This window comes from Dipodomys merriami, unplaced genomic scaffold (genome assembly GCF_024711535.1).
Source record: "Dipodomys merriami isolate MVZ:Mamm:240054 unplaced genomic scaffold, mDipMer1.0.p SCAF_36, whole genome shotgun sequence".
In the NCBI taxonomy this organism is placed as follows: Eukaryota; Metazoa; Chordata; class Mammalia; order Rodentia; family Heteromyidae; genus Dipodomys; species Dipodomys merriami.
Window position 1 is genome coordinate 545,828 of NW_027205159.1, and position 18,095 is coordinate 563,922.

At 40.5% G+C, this 18,095-nt stretch overlaps 1 protein-coding gene across 3 annotated transcripts in view; it reads left to right on the forward strand.

The window, feature by feature from the left end:
- The first annotated feature begins 2,388 nt into the window (after positions 1 to 2,388).
- Positions 2,389 to 18,095, forward strand: part of Vwa3b (von Willebrand factor A domain containing 3B) — a 174,464-nt gene continuing 158,757 nt past the window's right edge. For 2 of the 3 annotated variants that reach the window (XR_011365209.1, XM_069988477.1), the window contains exons 1-5: positions 2,393 to 2,500; positions 7,712 to 7,939; positions 11,301 to 11,395; positions 13,227 to 13,477; positions 14,707 to 14,869. Coding sequence is in view for 2 of the 3 variants with exons in the window: in XM_069988477.1 (XP_069844578.1) it covers positions 7,744 to 7,939; positions 11,301 to 11,395; positions 13,227 to 13,477; positions 14,707 to 14,869 (705 nt within the window). In the remaining variant the exon portion in view is untranslated. Of the gene's footprint in view, positions 2,501 to 7,711; positions 7,940 to 11,300; positions 11,396 to 13,226; positions 13,478 to 14,706; positions 14,870 to 18,095 lie in introns of all 3 variants that reach the window. The other variant, XM_069988478.1, reaches the window with a different exon arrangement.

Here is an 18,095-nt window from a genome sequence, read left to right on the forward strand (position 1 = left end):
GTTAGTAGGTGGTTACCAAGAGTATGGCACTGGCCAGTCACACTCTGAGGCCCAACTGGTGAAGAATAATCACTGGGAAGAGAATGCCCATGGGAAGATCTGCAACAGTGTAGATCAAGGAAGAGGGTAGCCTGAGTAAAGGGTGATCTATATGCAGATTTAGAGAACATATTAGTCCTTCTTGGGGGACTTAGATTTGAGGTAATGGGAAAAAGGGCTGAAAGTATGATCTGGCTTTGAAGGGTAAACTTGGCAGTTTTGATTCTGCATTATTTAAAGATGGGAATATTGAGAAAGGTCAGTTGCTGAGGTTGGCAGTAGGCTACTGATTTGTCTGCAAAAATCTGAATTCAAAACAAATTTATTAATAGTTCAGTACAATGGCACAACTGTGCTAAAGGTGTAACAGATTCCAGATCACTCAACAAATAAAAATGATGCAATCCACCCCTTGGCTAGCTGAACTGATGCTGTCTAAACAATACTTCAAAATGACCTTAACCTTGTACTTACTTGTCTTTCTACAATTTATGTAATATTTAACATTTTCACAAGAACGTGTGCTTCTACACATATAAACATGACAAGCAGAAACACCTGAAGTGACCTGAAATGACTTCCATGTCTGAGGCAAGTGTCCCAGGGAAGGGAGAAGGCATGGGGAGGTAGGGTGGGAATGCCTGGTCTGATCATGTGAGAGTGTGCTTCCTTGTATGATGCCTCGTAGTCTATGTCACCCTGGTGATCCAGGCAGGGTGTGGACAGCAGGATTATTGTGGCATTGGCAAATGTGGGCTTGGCAGACTGCTGAGCACACATTCTGCTGAGCAGAATCTTTAGTATTTTGTTTATTGTTTGTTTCTTTGGTGGTGCTGAGGCAAGGCCAAAAGTATAAAATAATTTCTGATTTGGAATCATACCATTCAAGACTCTAAATTACAAAGACATTTAAAAGAAGGAAGGGAGAAAGGAAAATAAACCTCTGAGGACAAAGCAGACTTCTTTGTTGGAGACAAAATTACTCAGTTCTAACACTAGATTTTTGACTCAGAAACCTATAAATGATCTGAATACTTTTGTTGTTGTTGGTGGTGGTGGTCCTAGGGCTCGAATTCAGGGTTTGGACACTGTCTCTGAGCTTTTGTGTTCAAGGCTCATGTTCAACCACTTGAGCTACTGCTCTACTTCTGTCTTTTTGGTGGTTAATTGGAGGTAAGAGTTTCATGGACTCTCCTGCCCAGGCTAGCTTCCAACTACAATCCTCAGAGCTCAAACCCAAGTAAGAAAGAAAGGAAGAGAGAAAAAGAGAGGGGAGAGGGAGAGACAGTAAAGAAGGAAGAGAGAAAGAAAAGAAAAAGAGTAGTTAAGATTACAGGCTTGATTTGATCACTTCTTCAGTTTAAAAAATCTAAAACATAGTTTAATATTTCAAACACTGAAAGTAATGCTTACCTCTGAGGATTCTTTCATGAAGGATTATAAGATGGTTTTCATAACTACACATTTTTGTGTTAGTGCTTGAAATATTGTAAGTATATATTTTGAGCCCTTTGCTTATGTGATAAGACAAAATTAAAATAGAGTTAAAACTAAAACTAGATGAAGAAAATAATGCTGAAAGGGTTTTTCATATGTACTAGCTGAATTCTTCCTCCTCCTCCTCCCCCTCCCCTCCCCCTCCCCTCCCCCTCCCCTCCCCCTCCCCTCCCCCTCCCCTCCCCTCCCCCTCCCCCTCCCCCTCCCCCTCCCTTTCCCTCCTCCTCCTCCTCCTCCTCCTCCTCCTCCTCCTCCTCCTCCTGCATTCTGCTTCCAAAGCTGTAAAACTGTAAATCTACAAACCTGCAGCTATAAAACCATTCCAACTTTTCAACTTAACTGTACAATTTAAAAACTATTTCACAGAGTTGAAGCGAAAAAATTAAATGATGCAGGGATGAGCATTCTGCACACTGAAAGATGCTTGCCTCTCCCTTTTTTCCATCATCTGCTGATGCGGTTGTTTACCAGGGCTCACATGTATATTTGCTTGTTAGCCTAATTCATTAGTATTCTCCCTGTTAATGTTCCCAGTGATCACAGGTGCTGGAGACCAGCCACCTTCCCTGTCCCTCTGGCATGGCCCCTTGCTCGGGGTGTGCGTGTCCTCGGTGGTCCTTGACTGTCGTTTCCCACACTTTTAGCTGCAGCGCGTCGAGAGCCCCCTCAGCAGACCCCCATCGCCCGGTGAGCTCCGAGAAGGCGGGGCCTGACTAGCGAGTCGCGCGCCCCGATTGGCCGTGTCCGAGCAACTGCGGCGACGCGTTCGTTCACAGAGACACCGCGTTGGAACCTTACCGGCCGCCGTGGAGCGCCCACGCCCGGACGGTGCGGGTGGCTGGTTGGCCCACTAGCGCGACGCTTACCTCGCCCGCCTCCACGGGCCAGACGAGCCTCGGAGGTGGGGGGCGGGGAGGGGGGTGCTGCTGAACCGGAGCCGTTTGCTTCCTTCACACGTTACCTAGTAAGTGTGGGGACGCCGTCCTTTCCAGTCTGGGACCCCTGAGGCGGCGCCCGGCTTCCCGACTTGGACTGAGCTCCCTCTTGGCCTATGCACAGCCCATTCTGGGAACACGCGGCCACCAGGGGCAAACTCACCTGTATGGTGCTAGGCTCAGGCCCGGAGACGGGTACCTGGCCTTCCTCCTCCAGAGCCCCGCCCCTGCCGCCCGGGCCCACCCGCAGCACCTGCGCTGGGGAACCCGCTCCTCCTCCAAGCCTGAGCCTCAGCCCCCCAGCGCTGAAATAAGTTCTTGGCATCCACTTGGAGAGCCAGGTGACATGTCCAACATAAGATAGGAGGATACAACCCCCAAATGATCTGCTTCCCCGAGGGGGTCTCACCATTTTTAGTCCTGGAAAAGCCTCCAGCTCCATTCATACAAGGTTTTCACAATCACGTGTCACTTTTTTTCCCCTTGTACTTCCTTTTTTACCCCCCCTCTATCTCCCTCCCTTCCTTTCTTTTTCTTTTTTTTCTCTCTTCCTTCTTTACTGTTTCTCCCTCTCCCCTCTCTTTTTCTCTCTTCCTTTCTCTGTTACTGGGGTTTGAGCTCAGGGCTTTTCTCTCCCCCTTGACTGTCTCCACTCCTAGCTGGTGCTCTGCCATGTGAGCAACACCTCCAGTTCGGGCTTTTTGCTGGTTATTTTAAGATAACAGTTTCATGGATTAGCCTGTTCAGGCTGGCTGTGAGGCTTGATTCTATATCTCAGCTCCCTGAGTAGTTAAGGATTACAGGCTTCGAGCATCAGCATTTGACTCTTTCACTCTTTTTAATAATGGTCATAAAACTTAATAATTAGGTTTGGTTTTTTTCTGGGTAGAGATTTTCCTTTCATCTTCTTGGGGGCTGTCCATTTCTTTTTATCTTTTTTTTTTTTTTCCTCAGCAATGATCTATTCCCTAAAGCACTTCAATTATTCCTAGGTTTTCTTTTAATGGCCCTATTTTCGGAACAGTGGGACAGTCCATTTAAACCTATTTAGCTCTGCCAGCATTTTTGGAGCTGATGATCATAGGCTGGCCTTGCCTTTCAAGAACAGAAAGATTAAGGGGGTGGTTATTAAGAATTGTAACAGGATACAGCAGAGAGCACTATCCCAGCTTCCTTTCTTCCTAGAACAATCATATTTCAAAACTCACATAAATCACAAGATATATCTATCTAGCCATGATCTCTTTTTTAGAAACTAACAGGCATACAGGAAGTTCAGGATACTGAACATAAAGCTTACTACATAGTTTAGCAGAATTAATGGGCTCTGACCATTAATTCTTCTCTCCTAGGGTATGGGGATTTCCATAAGACTCTCACCCCAAAAAGGCTATGGGCATCTCTTGACTGCCCACTATGGGCAGGAAATCAGCAGCACCAGTCTGTACTTGTCTGGGAACTCCTACTTCCTTTGGTCTGGGCCTTTGGATTTGTGCTTATTTACCTTTTTATTTTTCTCAAAACCTTTGTCTGCCCACGACTTTCATTTTCACTTTTCCCCCTTTTCATTTCCTACTCTACTAAGGAAAACCTTTCCTTTTTGTCCAAACTCTAGATCTCTTGGAATAGCATTTTAACCTTGTATCATTGCTCAACTAGGATATGTGTTGTTTCTGACTTCTGGGTTCTTCTTATATTTTTTAGAAACCTTAGATGAAGAAAACCTTTAATAAGTAGCATGATTTCATCCAGAAAATAATATCTGTGTTTTGGAAAATAGCTATTTCCTGATCTTAACTTTCTTAGAATTGAGAATGTTTGCCTTATTTGAGACAAAAAATTAGGATTCTCTTAGTAGTTCTGAATGATCAATTTAGTTCATCTCAACCTTCCTACACTGTACTGAGAGTCATGGACTCTCCTTTTAGTCTAGAGAGGACAAATCTGAAGTGTCTAAGGCCACAGTGATGAAATATTAAAGCAAGTTAAGGCTTTCCTAGGAGAAGCTGTGGAGGTTGCTGAGGTCAGCTGTAGAAGCTCAGTGGAGCAGTCTAAGATTCCATACAGGACAATGGTCTGGGATGAGCTTGAGGTGGGAAAGCAAGCAAGCTGTGTATGGTGTGTGTGTTGAGGGGTATACTTTGTCTGCTCAAGGAAGCCTGTTAACTTCCTTACTCTGGCAAAGAGTTCTTTATCCCATTTCAGTAGAAGATCCTTTCTGTTGGGAGATGCTCTTTCTCTCTCTCTCTCTTTTCTGGCCAAGTTCCATTTTTTAGTTCCTTTCATTTCTGAAATTACAGGTATTCTCAGGCTGTAAATTCCTAGCTTTAAGGTCTGACTCATTATGAGTCATACAGGCTCTCAGATCCAATAGAATTGATCATTTGTCTAAAAAAATTTAAAAAGTCATATGAGCTGGGTGCTGATGGCTCAACCTAGCTACTCGGGAGGCTGAGATCTAAGGATTGTGGTATGAAGCTATTCTGGGCAGGAAAGTTTGAGACTTTTATCTCCAGTTAAGCATTAAAAAGCTGGAAGTAGAGATGTGGCTCAAATGGTAGAGTGCTAACCTTAAACAAAAAAGTTGAAGGACAGTGCTTGCCCTCCCTCCCTCCCCCCCCACACAGAGGCACATATGAGCACAAAAGAGACTAGGACATGTACTTTAGCTAAACTGGAGAATTTGGATGCTTTGTGTTGGCTCAAGAATGTGTCCTTTTTAATTAAATTAAAATTAACAAATAAAAAAGGATTTAAAGATCATGTCCCTTTGATTTAAAAATGAAACATGTTTGACTCTTCTGAACTCCTCTTCAAGGGTGTAGACTCTACCTTATTAGAGCAGGTTTTATAGATGTGTTCCTTTTAAAATCTAACAAGTGGCACTCTCCAGCAAGAACAATATATGAGATGGGTGTGTTTCAAGGAAGAGAAAGATTAACTGGAAATGATGAAATAATCAGAACTCTTTCTTCTGAACTTCCCTTACTTGTTTCTATAGGAACAGCTGACCTAATTTAAAAAGAACTTTAGCTGCAGTTTTTGTGGACAGATCCCAGAGAGAAAGCTGAAACATTATTATCCTTTACTTTCATGTCCTGTGATTTATTCTAAACTCCGCAGATTTATATGACTGGGAATTTGGGGATAAGAAAGTGCTTATAGTAAGACAAAATGGAATCAGTAAATGAGAATGACACTTAGATAATTTCACATGTCCATTTTCCTCATGTCTGTTCCTGCACTAGTCGTAGCTTAGGGTATGCAAGTATGTTACCAAAGAGAGGTCCAATCACTTCTTAAAGTAGAACAGGTATGGGCACTGTCCATTATCTTTTTCTGCCCATTACAAAGCTCCACTTCTGGCATTTTGGTGGTTAATTGGAGAAAGAGTCTCATGGAATTTTCTTCCTTTAGCTGTAGTCTTTGTGGACAGATCCCAGAGAGAAAGCTGAAGCTTTCTCTGAAGCTGGTTTCCAATCAGGATCCTTATATCTCAGATTACTGAGTAGCTAGGATTACTCATGAACTACCAGTGCTCTGATATGGACATGACAAGTCTTTGAGATAAAATGGAAACTGTTTCAGTTGTTGCTATTATAAGTCACAGAACACAGATTTTGCAGCTGAACTGCCTGAGTAAGAATGTTAACTACAAACAAGGGAAGAGGTGACACTGTTATAAAATAAATGTACTTGTTATAAAATAATTGTTCTTGACTTATGTAATTGTATCTGTACATCACCTTTACAATGTAAATAAATTAAAAAAGAATATTAGTTACTCTTCCTACCAGCCATGAGATTGCAAGCAAGTTAGTCTTAGATTTCACATCTGTAAAATGGGAGCAAGAATATACCTATCTCATGAACTTTTACAAGGATGAAATATCTACCATATATATGGTAATGCTATACAAGTGTTTGCTTATAATAATATTTTTTTTCACAAAACCTTCCTGGCTTGGATCCAGCTGATTTTTATCTTTGACTGAATTTCCATGTCATATATAACATTGAGACTTTCAAAAAATACAGTTTTAGGGATGGCAAAAGAGAGTATTTTTATCTTTGAGAAGGTTTACAGCCCAGAGTTTTCTATACTTTCTGTCCATTTTGGTGAGTGGGTTAAGATTGCATTAAAGTTTGGCTACTCCCTACCTCTTGTGTAGTAGCTATATTTAGACTGGTTGAGAAAAAGTTTAGTGTGTCACACATGAGATCAGTTGATCCTGGCACAGCTGGCTCCATGAGCCAGAATGATTAAGTCCAATTTTAGAGTGAAAACTTAGAAAATGAGGTAGATATACGTGTTCCAGTGGAGTTGAGCTATGGTCTGGTTTCTACCTGCCATCACCTCTCAGCCATTCTGCCTGGGCACCAGGTGTAAATACTTCCTCTCAGCATCCTGTTTGCATTATCCATCATTGGATTAAAAATGCCAGGTGTGGTTATATCTGGAATACAGATGCATAGTACAACTTCTGGGGAGAGTGCTTGTTTTCCAAAATGGGAAATTTTTCTAGTTATAGAAGTCAATCCTACCTTAGAATTGTTCAAATAATGCAGAAATTTAAACAATATAGGGAAGGCAAAACTAACACAGAGAAAACTCCTACATACTTATTGGTATTTATTTATTTTTTGTATATATAAATATATATACATATGAATACTGAATTTTATGGCTACATCTTAGTATTATGTGTAGACATCTAATTTGTCAACAAATATACTATATTTTTTTTTCTTTTTGTACTTAAGATTTAATTCGGGGCCTACTGCTTGTTAGGTACTGCTTAAGCCATGTCTCTGGTCCCTTTTTGCATTGGTTATTTTCACAGTGGGGTCACATTTTATATCCAGGCTGGCTTGGGTGGCAGTCTTCTTCCTTGTGCGTCCTGTGTCACCGGGGATGATAGTCATGTGTTACTGTGCTCAGCCATTGTGTTTCTCCAGGTGGGATAACAGTTACATGCCACTGCATCCAGATATTGGGTGAGATGGAGTCTCAAGAACTTCATTTTACCCACCTCCATTTTGTGAACCTTGAACCACATTTCCCTCTATCTCCATCTCCAAAGGAGCTAGGATTGTGGGCTTGAGCCAGTGTGTCTAGCTTATAATTTTAACTGATAAGTAGGATTCCACTTTATGGATATACTATGATTTATAGTAAACTTATCTTGATGTTAGATTCCAAGTTTTAAGAAATCCAAGTTTCATTATTCTTGTTACAGGAGGGCTCTCTGACTTAGATTCTGATTTGGAGATGGAGAAATCAGGCTTGCCTCCTGTCATCTCAAAGCAGCAGCTGCAGAGGCAGAAGGAACTGAGAAATACCAAGACAGACTTGGCCAAGCAGAGTCTCATTTCATCTGAGCAATGGCTTCAACTTCACGGGCTTAAGAGCAACAAATTGACCTTGAAACAGATTTTGTCACAGATTGGATTCCCACAATGTGAAGGTATAGCACTCACAAGCAGCCAGCACCCTGCTGTGTTGCCTTTGAGGAGGCACAGTCAGTTTTGAAGGCTCCTTGGAACAAAAGGTCTCTGACCTTACTTGGATCTCACATCTCTTAACAGTAGACAATTCTTGTGCACATACTCCAGACATATGAGTGTTATATAGAAGTATGATTGTCAGTTCTCATGTTCAATATTAACAAGGCTTAATTGTGTTCTTTTTAATGATTAAATGGGAGTTATTATTGTTTATCCATTCCCTAACAGATGTCCTGCTAATCCATTGGGATATGCAATTCCCTTTTGTATTGGAGGAACCAATTATTCTCTCCTCTCCTCTTTTGCCTTCTCTCCTCTCCTTTCTTTCTTCCTTCACTCCCTCCTCACCCTTCCCCTCCTCTTTTTCTACTTCTTCCTTCTCTTTCTCCCTCTTTCCCTTCTCTTTCATTTTTCAAAATTATATTTTATTATCTTTAGTCATATAAAGGGGTTATAATTCAACATGTCAGTTTATGAGTGCAATGCATTGTATTGCCCCTTTCATTGTTCTCTCCCCATCCATCCTAAACTCACTTAAAATTTCCTAGTTTCACATGGTATACATTAAATATTATTTCATTTTCTTCCTCTTCCTTTCTTCATTTGTCTTCCCCCCTCCCCTTGACCTCTCTCCTACTCACCTCAAGTGTTAGCTTCTTGGTATTCATTTTGTTAGACTCTATGTTCTAAGAAATTACACCATTTAAATTCTTCGCATACATATACAATACTTCAGTTAATATGTCTGTGCACGGGTGTTTATCTTCCTTTACTGCTCTGGCTAGGAATTCCAGTACTAAATTGTAATAGAATGGAGGAAAGTAAGCATCCTTGTCTCGTTTCTGATTTCAAAGGAAAACTAAAAGTTTTGGTTTTTCACCCTTAGTATGATGATGGCTGTCGATTTGTCATAAACAGCCTTTATTATGTTGAGAAATGTTCCTTCTATTCCTAACTTCTCCAGAGCTTTTATCAAAAGAGAATGTTATATTATGTCAAAGGCTTTCTCTGCAATTTTTGAAATAATCACATGATTCTTGTCTATGGTTCTGATAATGTGTTATATTACACCTATTGATTTACATATATTGAGCCAATCTTTCATCCCTAGGATAAATCTAATTTGATCATAGTGTGATTTTTTTGATTAGTTGTTGTAATTAGTTGCCAAGTATTTTATTAGGGAGGTTTGCATCTGTGTTCATCAAAGACATTGGGTCTCTCTATTTCTCTTTCTCTTTCTCTCTGTCTCTGTCTCCTGTCTCAGTCTCTTCCAGTCCTGGGGTTTGAACTCAGCGCTATTCCTGAGCTCTCTTGTCCAAGACTCTACCACTTTTGCTTTTGTCCTACCACTTGAGCCACAGATTTGCTTCTGGCTTTTTTGGTGGTTAATTGGAAAGGATAGTCTCAGACTTTCCTGCTGGGGCTGGCTTTGAATCATAATCCTCTTACCATTCTGAGTAACTAGGATTACAGGTGTGAGTCACTGGTGCAAAGTGTTTGTTGTTGTTGTTGTTGTTGTTGTTGTTTCTTTGAGTCCTTGTCTGTTTTGGGTGAGTATAATGCTTCATTTTATGAAGCCTTCCACCCTCCCCCTTCTCTTTTAAAACATGTTTTAACATTTATTTTCATCTGTGTGGTACCAAGGAATCAAACCCAGGGCCTCATGAATGCCAGACAAGCACTCTACCATGAAGCTATGCACTCAGCCCTTTTCTTTCTTTTTTTTTGACACAAGTTCTCACTATGCGGCCCATGCTCACCTAAAAGTCCTGATTTTTCTGTTTCAGCCTCGTGAATGTTGGGGCATGCACAGCATGTCTAGCTAGAGTGTTGGTTCTTTACTTTTAGTAATACTACTGCTTCTGTAAGCATGAAAATGTATGAGGGTCTAGGGTTTTAAAATTTTTATGATGATTGACTTGGAATGCTGTTGAAACAGAGAGCCAAGGAGTTCGGGTTGCTGAGTGTTTTACAATGTGTGAGATAGCCCACCCTGCAGGAGCTGTCCTGTTCAATGTGTTAGTAATATCCCACCTGATGAGCACCCATTTAACCAGGGCATTTCCATTGTTACGATTTCACACAGTAATTCTGAATTAGACATTTATTTAACGATCAGAAATACTATTTTAAAAAAAACCAAATTCTCAGCCAGTTGCCAGTGGCTCATTCCTATAATTCTAGCTAATCAGGAGGCTGAGATCTGAGGATTGTGGTTTGAAGCCAGCCTGGACAGGAAAGTCTGTGAGACTCTTATCTCCAATAAACTACTCAGAAAAAGCTGAGTAGCACTGTGACGCAAGTGGTAGAGTGCTAGCCTTTAGTGAAAGAAGCTCAGAGATAGTGCCTAGGCCCAAAGTTCAAGTCCTGGGACCAGCAACAAACAAAGAAAAACCCAAATGCTCCATCATTTTTATTGGCAGCTTTATTCTATATTGGTAATAATTGTAACTGTTCTAGATTGATCTGGAGAGAGTTGAACATCAAAACTTGGAAATTTTATTATCCCTTGTGATTTAGGACCAAGCCTGGCCAGGGAGACCATAAATTCAGCTATAAATTTTCTGCTTTTCTAAAGTAGGCCATTGTTCTGTCCCTCCCCCATCCCCAAAAGAAGTATTGGTACTAACAATACTGCTTTTGTAACTTAATGATTACAGTATCCACAACCACAATAATTATCATTATAAAATCATCTATCTCTGAGAAGCCTTACTTCAACTGCCCTGCCAGGTTATAGTTCATCTCTCAAGTCTCTGGAAGTTCAATGAAGGAGTAGTAATGTGCTTTAGGCAACATTGTATTTGCTTGCTGTAAGCACTGTATTTAGTATATAGTGGTGATTAGTGAGTGCAGGCAATGGATGCTTACACAGCGCACTTATATTCTGATGAGCACAAAATCTTGTGGTTCTGACATTGTGTTTGGCTATTTCAAATCTATGGTTTGCTTCATTTCACTTATTTCATCACCAACCTCCACCTGAAAAAACAATAGATAGGATCTAAGTTGTAGTTTTTAAGTTCTGAAAATTAAGTCCAAGTCTTCAATAAAAGGTTTTAGGAATTAACACAATTTCTGTTTTACCTTTGCCCTAATCATTCTGGACAGAAGTAAATGGAAACAAACTGTTCTCCTGCCCTATTTACTCATTCTATGAACAGCTTCATTTATCACAGCACCTAGAAATACTTCATGATTTAGAATGGAATACATTGTTGATAATTTTGAGGATATACTTTAAATGTACCAAAGGAAAACATTAAGAAATAAAAATGTTTGATAATATATCATTTTATTATGTTTATAAAAATGCAGATTATGTGACTTCTCTGGGGAGACTTGTGACTTCTCGGTATGCGGAGGGCCTGTTTCCACAGTCCTTCACAACACAAGATGGCAAAACATACAATGTAAGTCAGAGTTCCTTTGATGGGCAGGTCCTGAACTAAGATCCTGGGGTTACATCAGATCACGGATCATGTGGAGGTTCAAGTTGAAGGTTTACTTCAGCCAGTTGAAGAGTGATAGAAGGCATGAACAAGAAGCTAGGAAAGGAAGCCTTGACCAATAAGAGATTAGTGCAGGAAGCTCTTGATCAGAGATGAAAATATTTATATATCAACATTTTCTTCTGCTTCAAAAATAAGAGAATAAAGGAATATGACATTAATCTCTGAAGGAAACACATGCTATATCATGTCCATAAGTAGATATTTGTTCATATCAAAGTGTATCCATGTACAACTAGGATTGTAACTTTGTAATACAATATTCCTTTGGCATCTGTGAGAGATAAGTTCCCAGATCCCTGGAAGATACCAAAATCCAGGAATGCTCAAGTCTCTTACATGATTTGACATAGTAATTACACAGAACCTGTTCATATCCTCCTGCATACTTTAAATCTTCTTTAGATACATTACAGTATGCAATACAATGTAGATGGCTATGTAAATAGTTCACATACTGTATTGTTTAGATAATAAAATGGAGAAAGACAGCTACATATTCAGTACACATACAAAAGTTTTTTATGTTCTGAATCCAGATTGGTTGAATCCCAGGTTGGTTTATCCATACAAAACCTATGGATATAAAGGAATGACTTTATTTTACAAAATTACTTTCTAAAGTAAACTTGGCCTTAAGCAAGAATCTCTGTAGAATCCTGAGTTTGTTGTCATGTTCTATTTTAAAACTGAACCACATTAAACTCACTGAGGAACCATTAGAAACATCTGTCTTTTTACCACCTCACTCCATATTCCATCTCCTTATTCCCTGTGATCCATGTGTTTCTAGATTGTAGAGGGTGGGAGTTGGTGAGAGAGATTAGAATCCTGACTGAAGAGGCCAAGAGGAGCAGTGGAGAAGTGATGCTGGACCTTGAGGAATGAGCTTGGCAGACACGGGTAGACCATGGGAAGGGGTTTAGAGATGAGACATAAAAATGTGGCACATCCAGAAAGCACATTTTCATGACCAATTTAGGTATTTGGGTATGTTCTGGGAGTTGTTAAAAGTTTAAAATTTGGTTTGTTACAGAACAAGGCACAACTTTTTCTTACTCTTTTTCTGTCTTGTTCCTCCCTAGCCCCTAAAAGGCCTTATAAAATATGCTTGCTTTTTAAAAAAATACTGAATATTTATGTATACAAAAATTGCTTGCAAGTCTCTCACGTTTTAGGGACAGCCCTAGACATGTCAGTGGCCACTATGAGTGACTGTGTGATTCAGGTTTAGGGGAGCTTGGCCTAGGACACAGGGACCAAGATAATGAGCAAGAGGATGGATAACTGGGCTAATGTCCCATAAAGGAAGCCAGACAGATATTCTAGCCTGTTTAGAAGCATTTTCAGAAATATTTTTGGCATGTTGTACTTAAAAGTTTTAGCAGGACTTATTTTTCTCCTGCCTTTGACAGCTTTCCTTCTTTTCTATTTAATTTCTTAGAAGTGCCAATAAGTGCCCATTTTCTAATAATCTAGCACTATAAAAATAAAAGTCAATCTGGAAGCATCTTTTTTTTTGAATGCTGTATTTTGAACAGATCATATCATCTTTTCTTCTGTGGGGAATCATCCAATGGTTTTTCTGTTGAAAGGCTAGACTCTTCCTCCTGGACCCTGCAGGTGTGGAAGGCCATTTACACAATTGTTTTTAAATGCACAGTTCTTGGTAGCATGACTGTGTTTCAGATGACTTATTTTGGGGCTGTCTTACTGTTTTGTTTTTATTAAGCTGACAGCAAAATCAGAACTGATCTACCCGTTCACGGACTATTTGACACAAGCTGCAGAGAGCTACAGGCAGCGGATGGAATGGCTCACCAGCAATAGCCGGCAGATTTTTGGTGTCATATTGGAACAGTGTATCACCATAGTGCTGGATTTCAGTGATGTTCTAGAGTCAGAGCTTAATTTGTGCCGAGACGCTTTGACAATGGTCTTCCAAGAGCAAGTGGCTCAAATAACCAAGTTCAATATCATATGGTAAGTTCCCAGAGAAAAGCACACTGAAATAGTGAAGCATTATGCCATTGGCACCTATTTGGAATTAAGTAGCCTAGCAAATACAGCTAGCTTTATGGTAAGAGAGGAAGTGTTGTCTTATGGTCTCCTAGAATGTACAGTTTCACAGAAATTCCTCAGTGAATAAATCTTAGGAACCATATCTGCTTTCCTTGGAACGTCTGAGTTTTTATATTAAAAGAGATTTAGAAACAAGACTTTTCTTGAATGCATGGGAAGGCCAAAGTAAGAGAATATGAATGATATATTGATATTCAATACAAATTTAAAACCAAATATCTTTCCTCATTTTAGACTTTTGCTTGGGAAATGAATGTGCGGGCCTCATATTTTACGGTTCTTCCAGACTGAATTTGCAACTGAAGTTGACCTCTCCTGCGAGTTGACCCTTTTAAGCAGAACAACAGGTGGCTGGCTGCCTTTATAGAATTTCTCATATTTCACTATTTTCATGATCAATTATTTATGGATTCTTGGAATCATGAGAATTTAGATATCACTGTTAACTTCTCATCTGGAACAGTAGGGTTGTAGTTCTCTGACAAGAAACATCTGGATTAGAGGAGATTGGGGTGGGGGTAGAATCTAATAATGAACTTTTTCCTTTTCAGCAAAATAGAGGACAATTTTGGGGATGGTGCATAATGATGTTCTATCTCAGATCCTTTTCATGTTTAATATTAGAGGAATTAGTGCTGAAACATGTACCAGTTTTGCCTTCTTAGAATGTTTCCTCTAGCATATTAATCATTCAGATTTCTTAGCCCACAGAAGCCACACAGAGAGGCTACAGGTGAGCCAGTTCTAGTTGTGGAAGTGGGCTGTGGTGGACAATAAGTCCAATTTATTTGCAATTATAAGCACAGATAAGTTCAAATGGCTCCTCTTTTTGAGATGTACAGATATGGGGATATCCATCCATCATTTCCAAGCTTTCAACTAAATGGTTAACCAGATTTTCTCTGCTGAAGCCAAAATAATTTCATTTTTTTTCAAAAAAGTAACTAATGGAAAAAAGCAAGCATATTTTCCTGAACAAGATAGACTTATCTTAACCAGCTCACACAGTTTGTTGGTATCTTTCAGAGGACTGAAGCTGTGTCTTCTTTATCGTCAAGAAGATGCTCAATGACTGTTCATGGTCATGAGACTACCACTGCTTGGTGACTGCTCCATGTGGTTCCTTTCAGGGTTTCTCAAGAGCCCATTAAGTGGCAGGATCATGCTACTCTTGTGACTGAACACTCCATAGCTGCTGCCATCAGTTGGGTTGAAAAAAAGATTTTTGAGCCAATGATTATGCTTGAGGATAGCAGCTTGGAGGCTCTGCTGGAAGCTGCCAGTGACAAAACTGTAAGTGTATCCATGGCTAGCCCAGTTTCCTAAGGTGATTACAATCTTAACTCTACATGTTCACTATTTGTACCTTTCAACTGGCCTGGGTCCCCTCCTGGCAGAGCTCCAGAGCCTTCCACAGAGACCCTAGCACTGAAATTCAAGAGCTCATAGGTCATAATCTTATTCACCTCTCAATTTGCAACCTGTTGAGAAAGAAGTTCTGTGCCTCAGAAAGAGATCAAAGTGGCAGCCTTGATGATGGCAAAACTGGGCCTGATATCTATCCCATTAGCCTAATAAGGCTCCCTCTGAGTGGTGAGTGGAGTTGCCAATAAGAGGGAGGCAAATGCTACTCACACCCGGTGAACATCAAGAAAGGACAAGAATGAGGCCATCACTGGTCATCTAACTCATTAATTCTACTCTTGCCCTTTTTCTTGTTCTTGGAAGATTCCTCCAAGAATGATGACATAGGGATGAAGAAATAGGGAGGATGAGAGGATGGGAAAATAGGGTTTCTCTGGCCCCTATGGTACTGTACCATTCTTAGTTCCTCTTCATAAGATGGAGCTATCCTGTGCTTTCCAGGATAAAATGTATCTGAGTTGGTAAGTCCACTCATTTTTTTATTGCTACTGTACTGATATAGAAACTTAAAAGGGACCTTTGGAAAATAAAATTTTACTGTGAAAAAGTGATTAAATAGTGGCATTTTATGTCTCAGCCACAGGCCAAGGGTTGTGTGAGGCACTGCAGTGATGGAAATATTCAGGACAGTGGTGAGATGATGGGAAAGTACTCTGGCAGAAGAAGTTCCTTGGCCAGCCTTGGCTTCCTGAGCAGTTGTAGGTCTGCATGCCTTTGGGAAACAGATATTTAATATGTAGCTGTTTCCTCTTCCCTGGAAATATGGGGTTTATTTAGGTTTCAAGTTTTCCCTGGCTACTTTTAGAAGTCCCTTTTGGACAAGGAGGCCATGTACTGGCACCAGGATAATCCTAAATAATGGCTCTAGCAGCCTTCACTTATCAAACCTGAGGATGATGGCTTGAAATTGGAAACACATTTTCTTCACAAAGGCCAATGAATAAATGTTTTCCGTTAACAGAGAACCAAACATAAGCTACGTTGATCTTTGGCCCTCACATTTGTTTCAACATCTGTAAAATTCCAAGTACCTGGACACCTTAATAAGCATTCAAGAAATGGAACATTTCCTGGGCTTTGTTTGCATGCATGTGTGTATGTACATGCACAAGTATGTTCTTTCTTTGTGAGCCTAACTATATTGCTTCAGCTAACTCTAGCCACCTGTCTCCAATGACCTTGAATTCTTCTTTTATTTCCTTTATTTATACCTCTTGTCTCTTTGTGGTCTATCCCTACCCTAGAAAATCTGGAACAATTTCAGCGAGTTCCAGGGAGTTCTACAGAAGAGGAAGAAGAAAGAAGCTCATGGCACTGATCATACAGTGCAACCTGAAAACTCCATAGAAGAGAAAAAGCATATACAAATCACAGAGTTCTATCATCTATAGTCCCTATCTTTGGGTGATCCCAAGAAAATTCTAGTAAACGTAATAACCTCATGAACTATAGTTTATGGGGAGTAAAAAAGAGTACACATAGAAAAGAGGGTAGTATAGGTTCCCCTAAAGTCAGTTCCTCTGCTCCATACATGCCACGTCCATCCCAGTGAGCTTCACATTCATTCATGTAGCTTCAGTCTCCTAGGAACAGCAGTAACTTAAAGCTTAAGGAACCTTGGAACAGTATATATAAACACCTGGACTTAGACTACTAATGACAGCTTGCTTTGAATTAGCATCTCTTTTCATGAGTGGGCCATTAGAGGAACCAAGAAAGTAGGCATTATCTTATGTCTAAATATTAGAAAGTAGATATTATCTTATGTCTAAATATTAACACTCAAGTCTGTTCTTTTTGTGTCAAGTTCACGTGCAGAGTAGGCCAGTGGGCATCTTCAGAACTAGGCTTTGTAACTACAGTGGGCCTGGAAGCCTGAACAAGGAGAGACAATTAACAAGTGAGCCTGGTAGTCTAAAAAGAGCCCAGGTGGGCTCTTTAAACTATGTTTCTGATAAGAAACTTGAAGACACTATTGATGGATGGGTTATTATTGCATTCTGTAGGAAAGGAGATAGTTCATGAGAAGGGCAACTTGGGGGCTGTTGAGGAAACGTTTGACAAGTGAGGGGCTGGCAGCCTCAGTGTCCAGCTGTGCTGGCTAGCACTGTTTCTGTTCGCCAGTTCCTTTTGTTTTAAGAAATATGTCTTATGGAACTTGGTAGCTTCCTTGGCCTTCATGAGGAGAGGCAATGAGCCAGGTAGCCCTGGAATCCTGGAAGCCCTGGAAGCCTAGGTAGCCTGCTAGGGTTCATAGGAAGGATAAGGCTGTTTATCCAGAGACTTGGTTCTACGCTGTCTACAGGACATCTGCCTTTCCAGGTTTATTCCCTCGGCCTTTCAACTACCTGATGGCACACATCTGGGTTTTTTTTTGTTTGTAAAATCATACTATTGTAAGATTAAATGGATGAGTCAGAGACAATCCTATGGTGCCATAGGAGCCTGTTCCACTGGGCTGCAAGATGATGGCTGGGCCCCATCAGTCCATGGCACTTCATTTGTTTCTCTTAGTGGTGCGGGCAGGCATCAAACATTTTTATTTTTGTGTCCCTAATGCCTAATAAGGGCTCTTTGAATTTTGTTGAATGTTGAAGGAATAGAAAGTCAATAACATGGATATTCTTGAGTTTGGGAGCTAAATGTGGGCCCCACATTGTTGATTCCCATCCTTAAGATGTGGCATACATTGAGGTATGTATTTTTATAGTCTATGCAGGAGCAAAGAAATGACTTTGCTAGGCCTTGTGGGACTCCGGCAGATGATGTGTTAGGACAAGGACCCTGAAGCTTGGAGGACAGAAAGTGAGTTCAAAAGTTTTGGGAGGGAGCTGAGGAAACCAGTTTGAATTGATTTAGTATTGATAATGAAAATGATCACTACCATGGAAGGGTACAGAAAATCAAAGTAGGCCAAGCCAAGAAAGGGCTGCCACAGGCTCAGGGAGTGTCTGAAAGTCAAATTCCAGCATCTGGAGTTGGCCCAAAATGCTGTAGTGGTCAAGGTTGTATGATGAGAAAGACAAATTTGTGCTAGCCCCCTTGCTGCACTTCTGCTTGGCTTTCATTTTTGCTCCTTTGGAGAGTGGTTTTG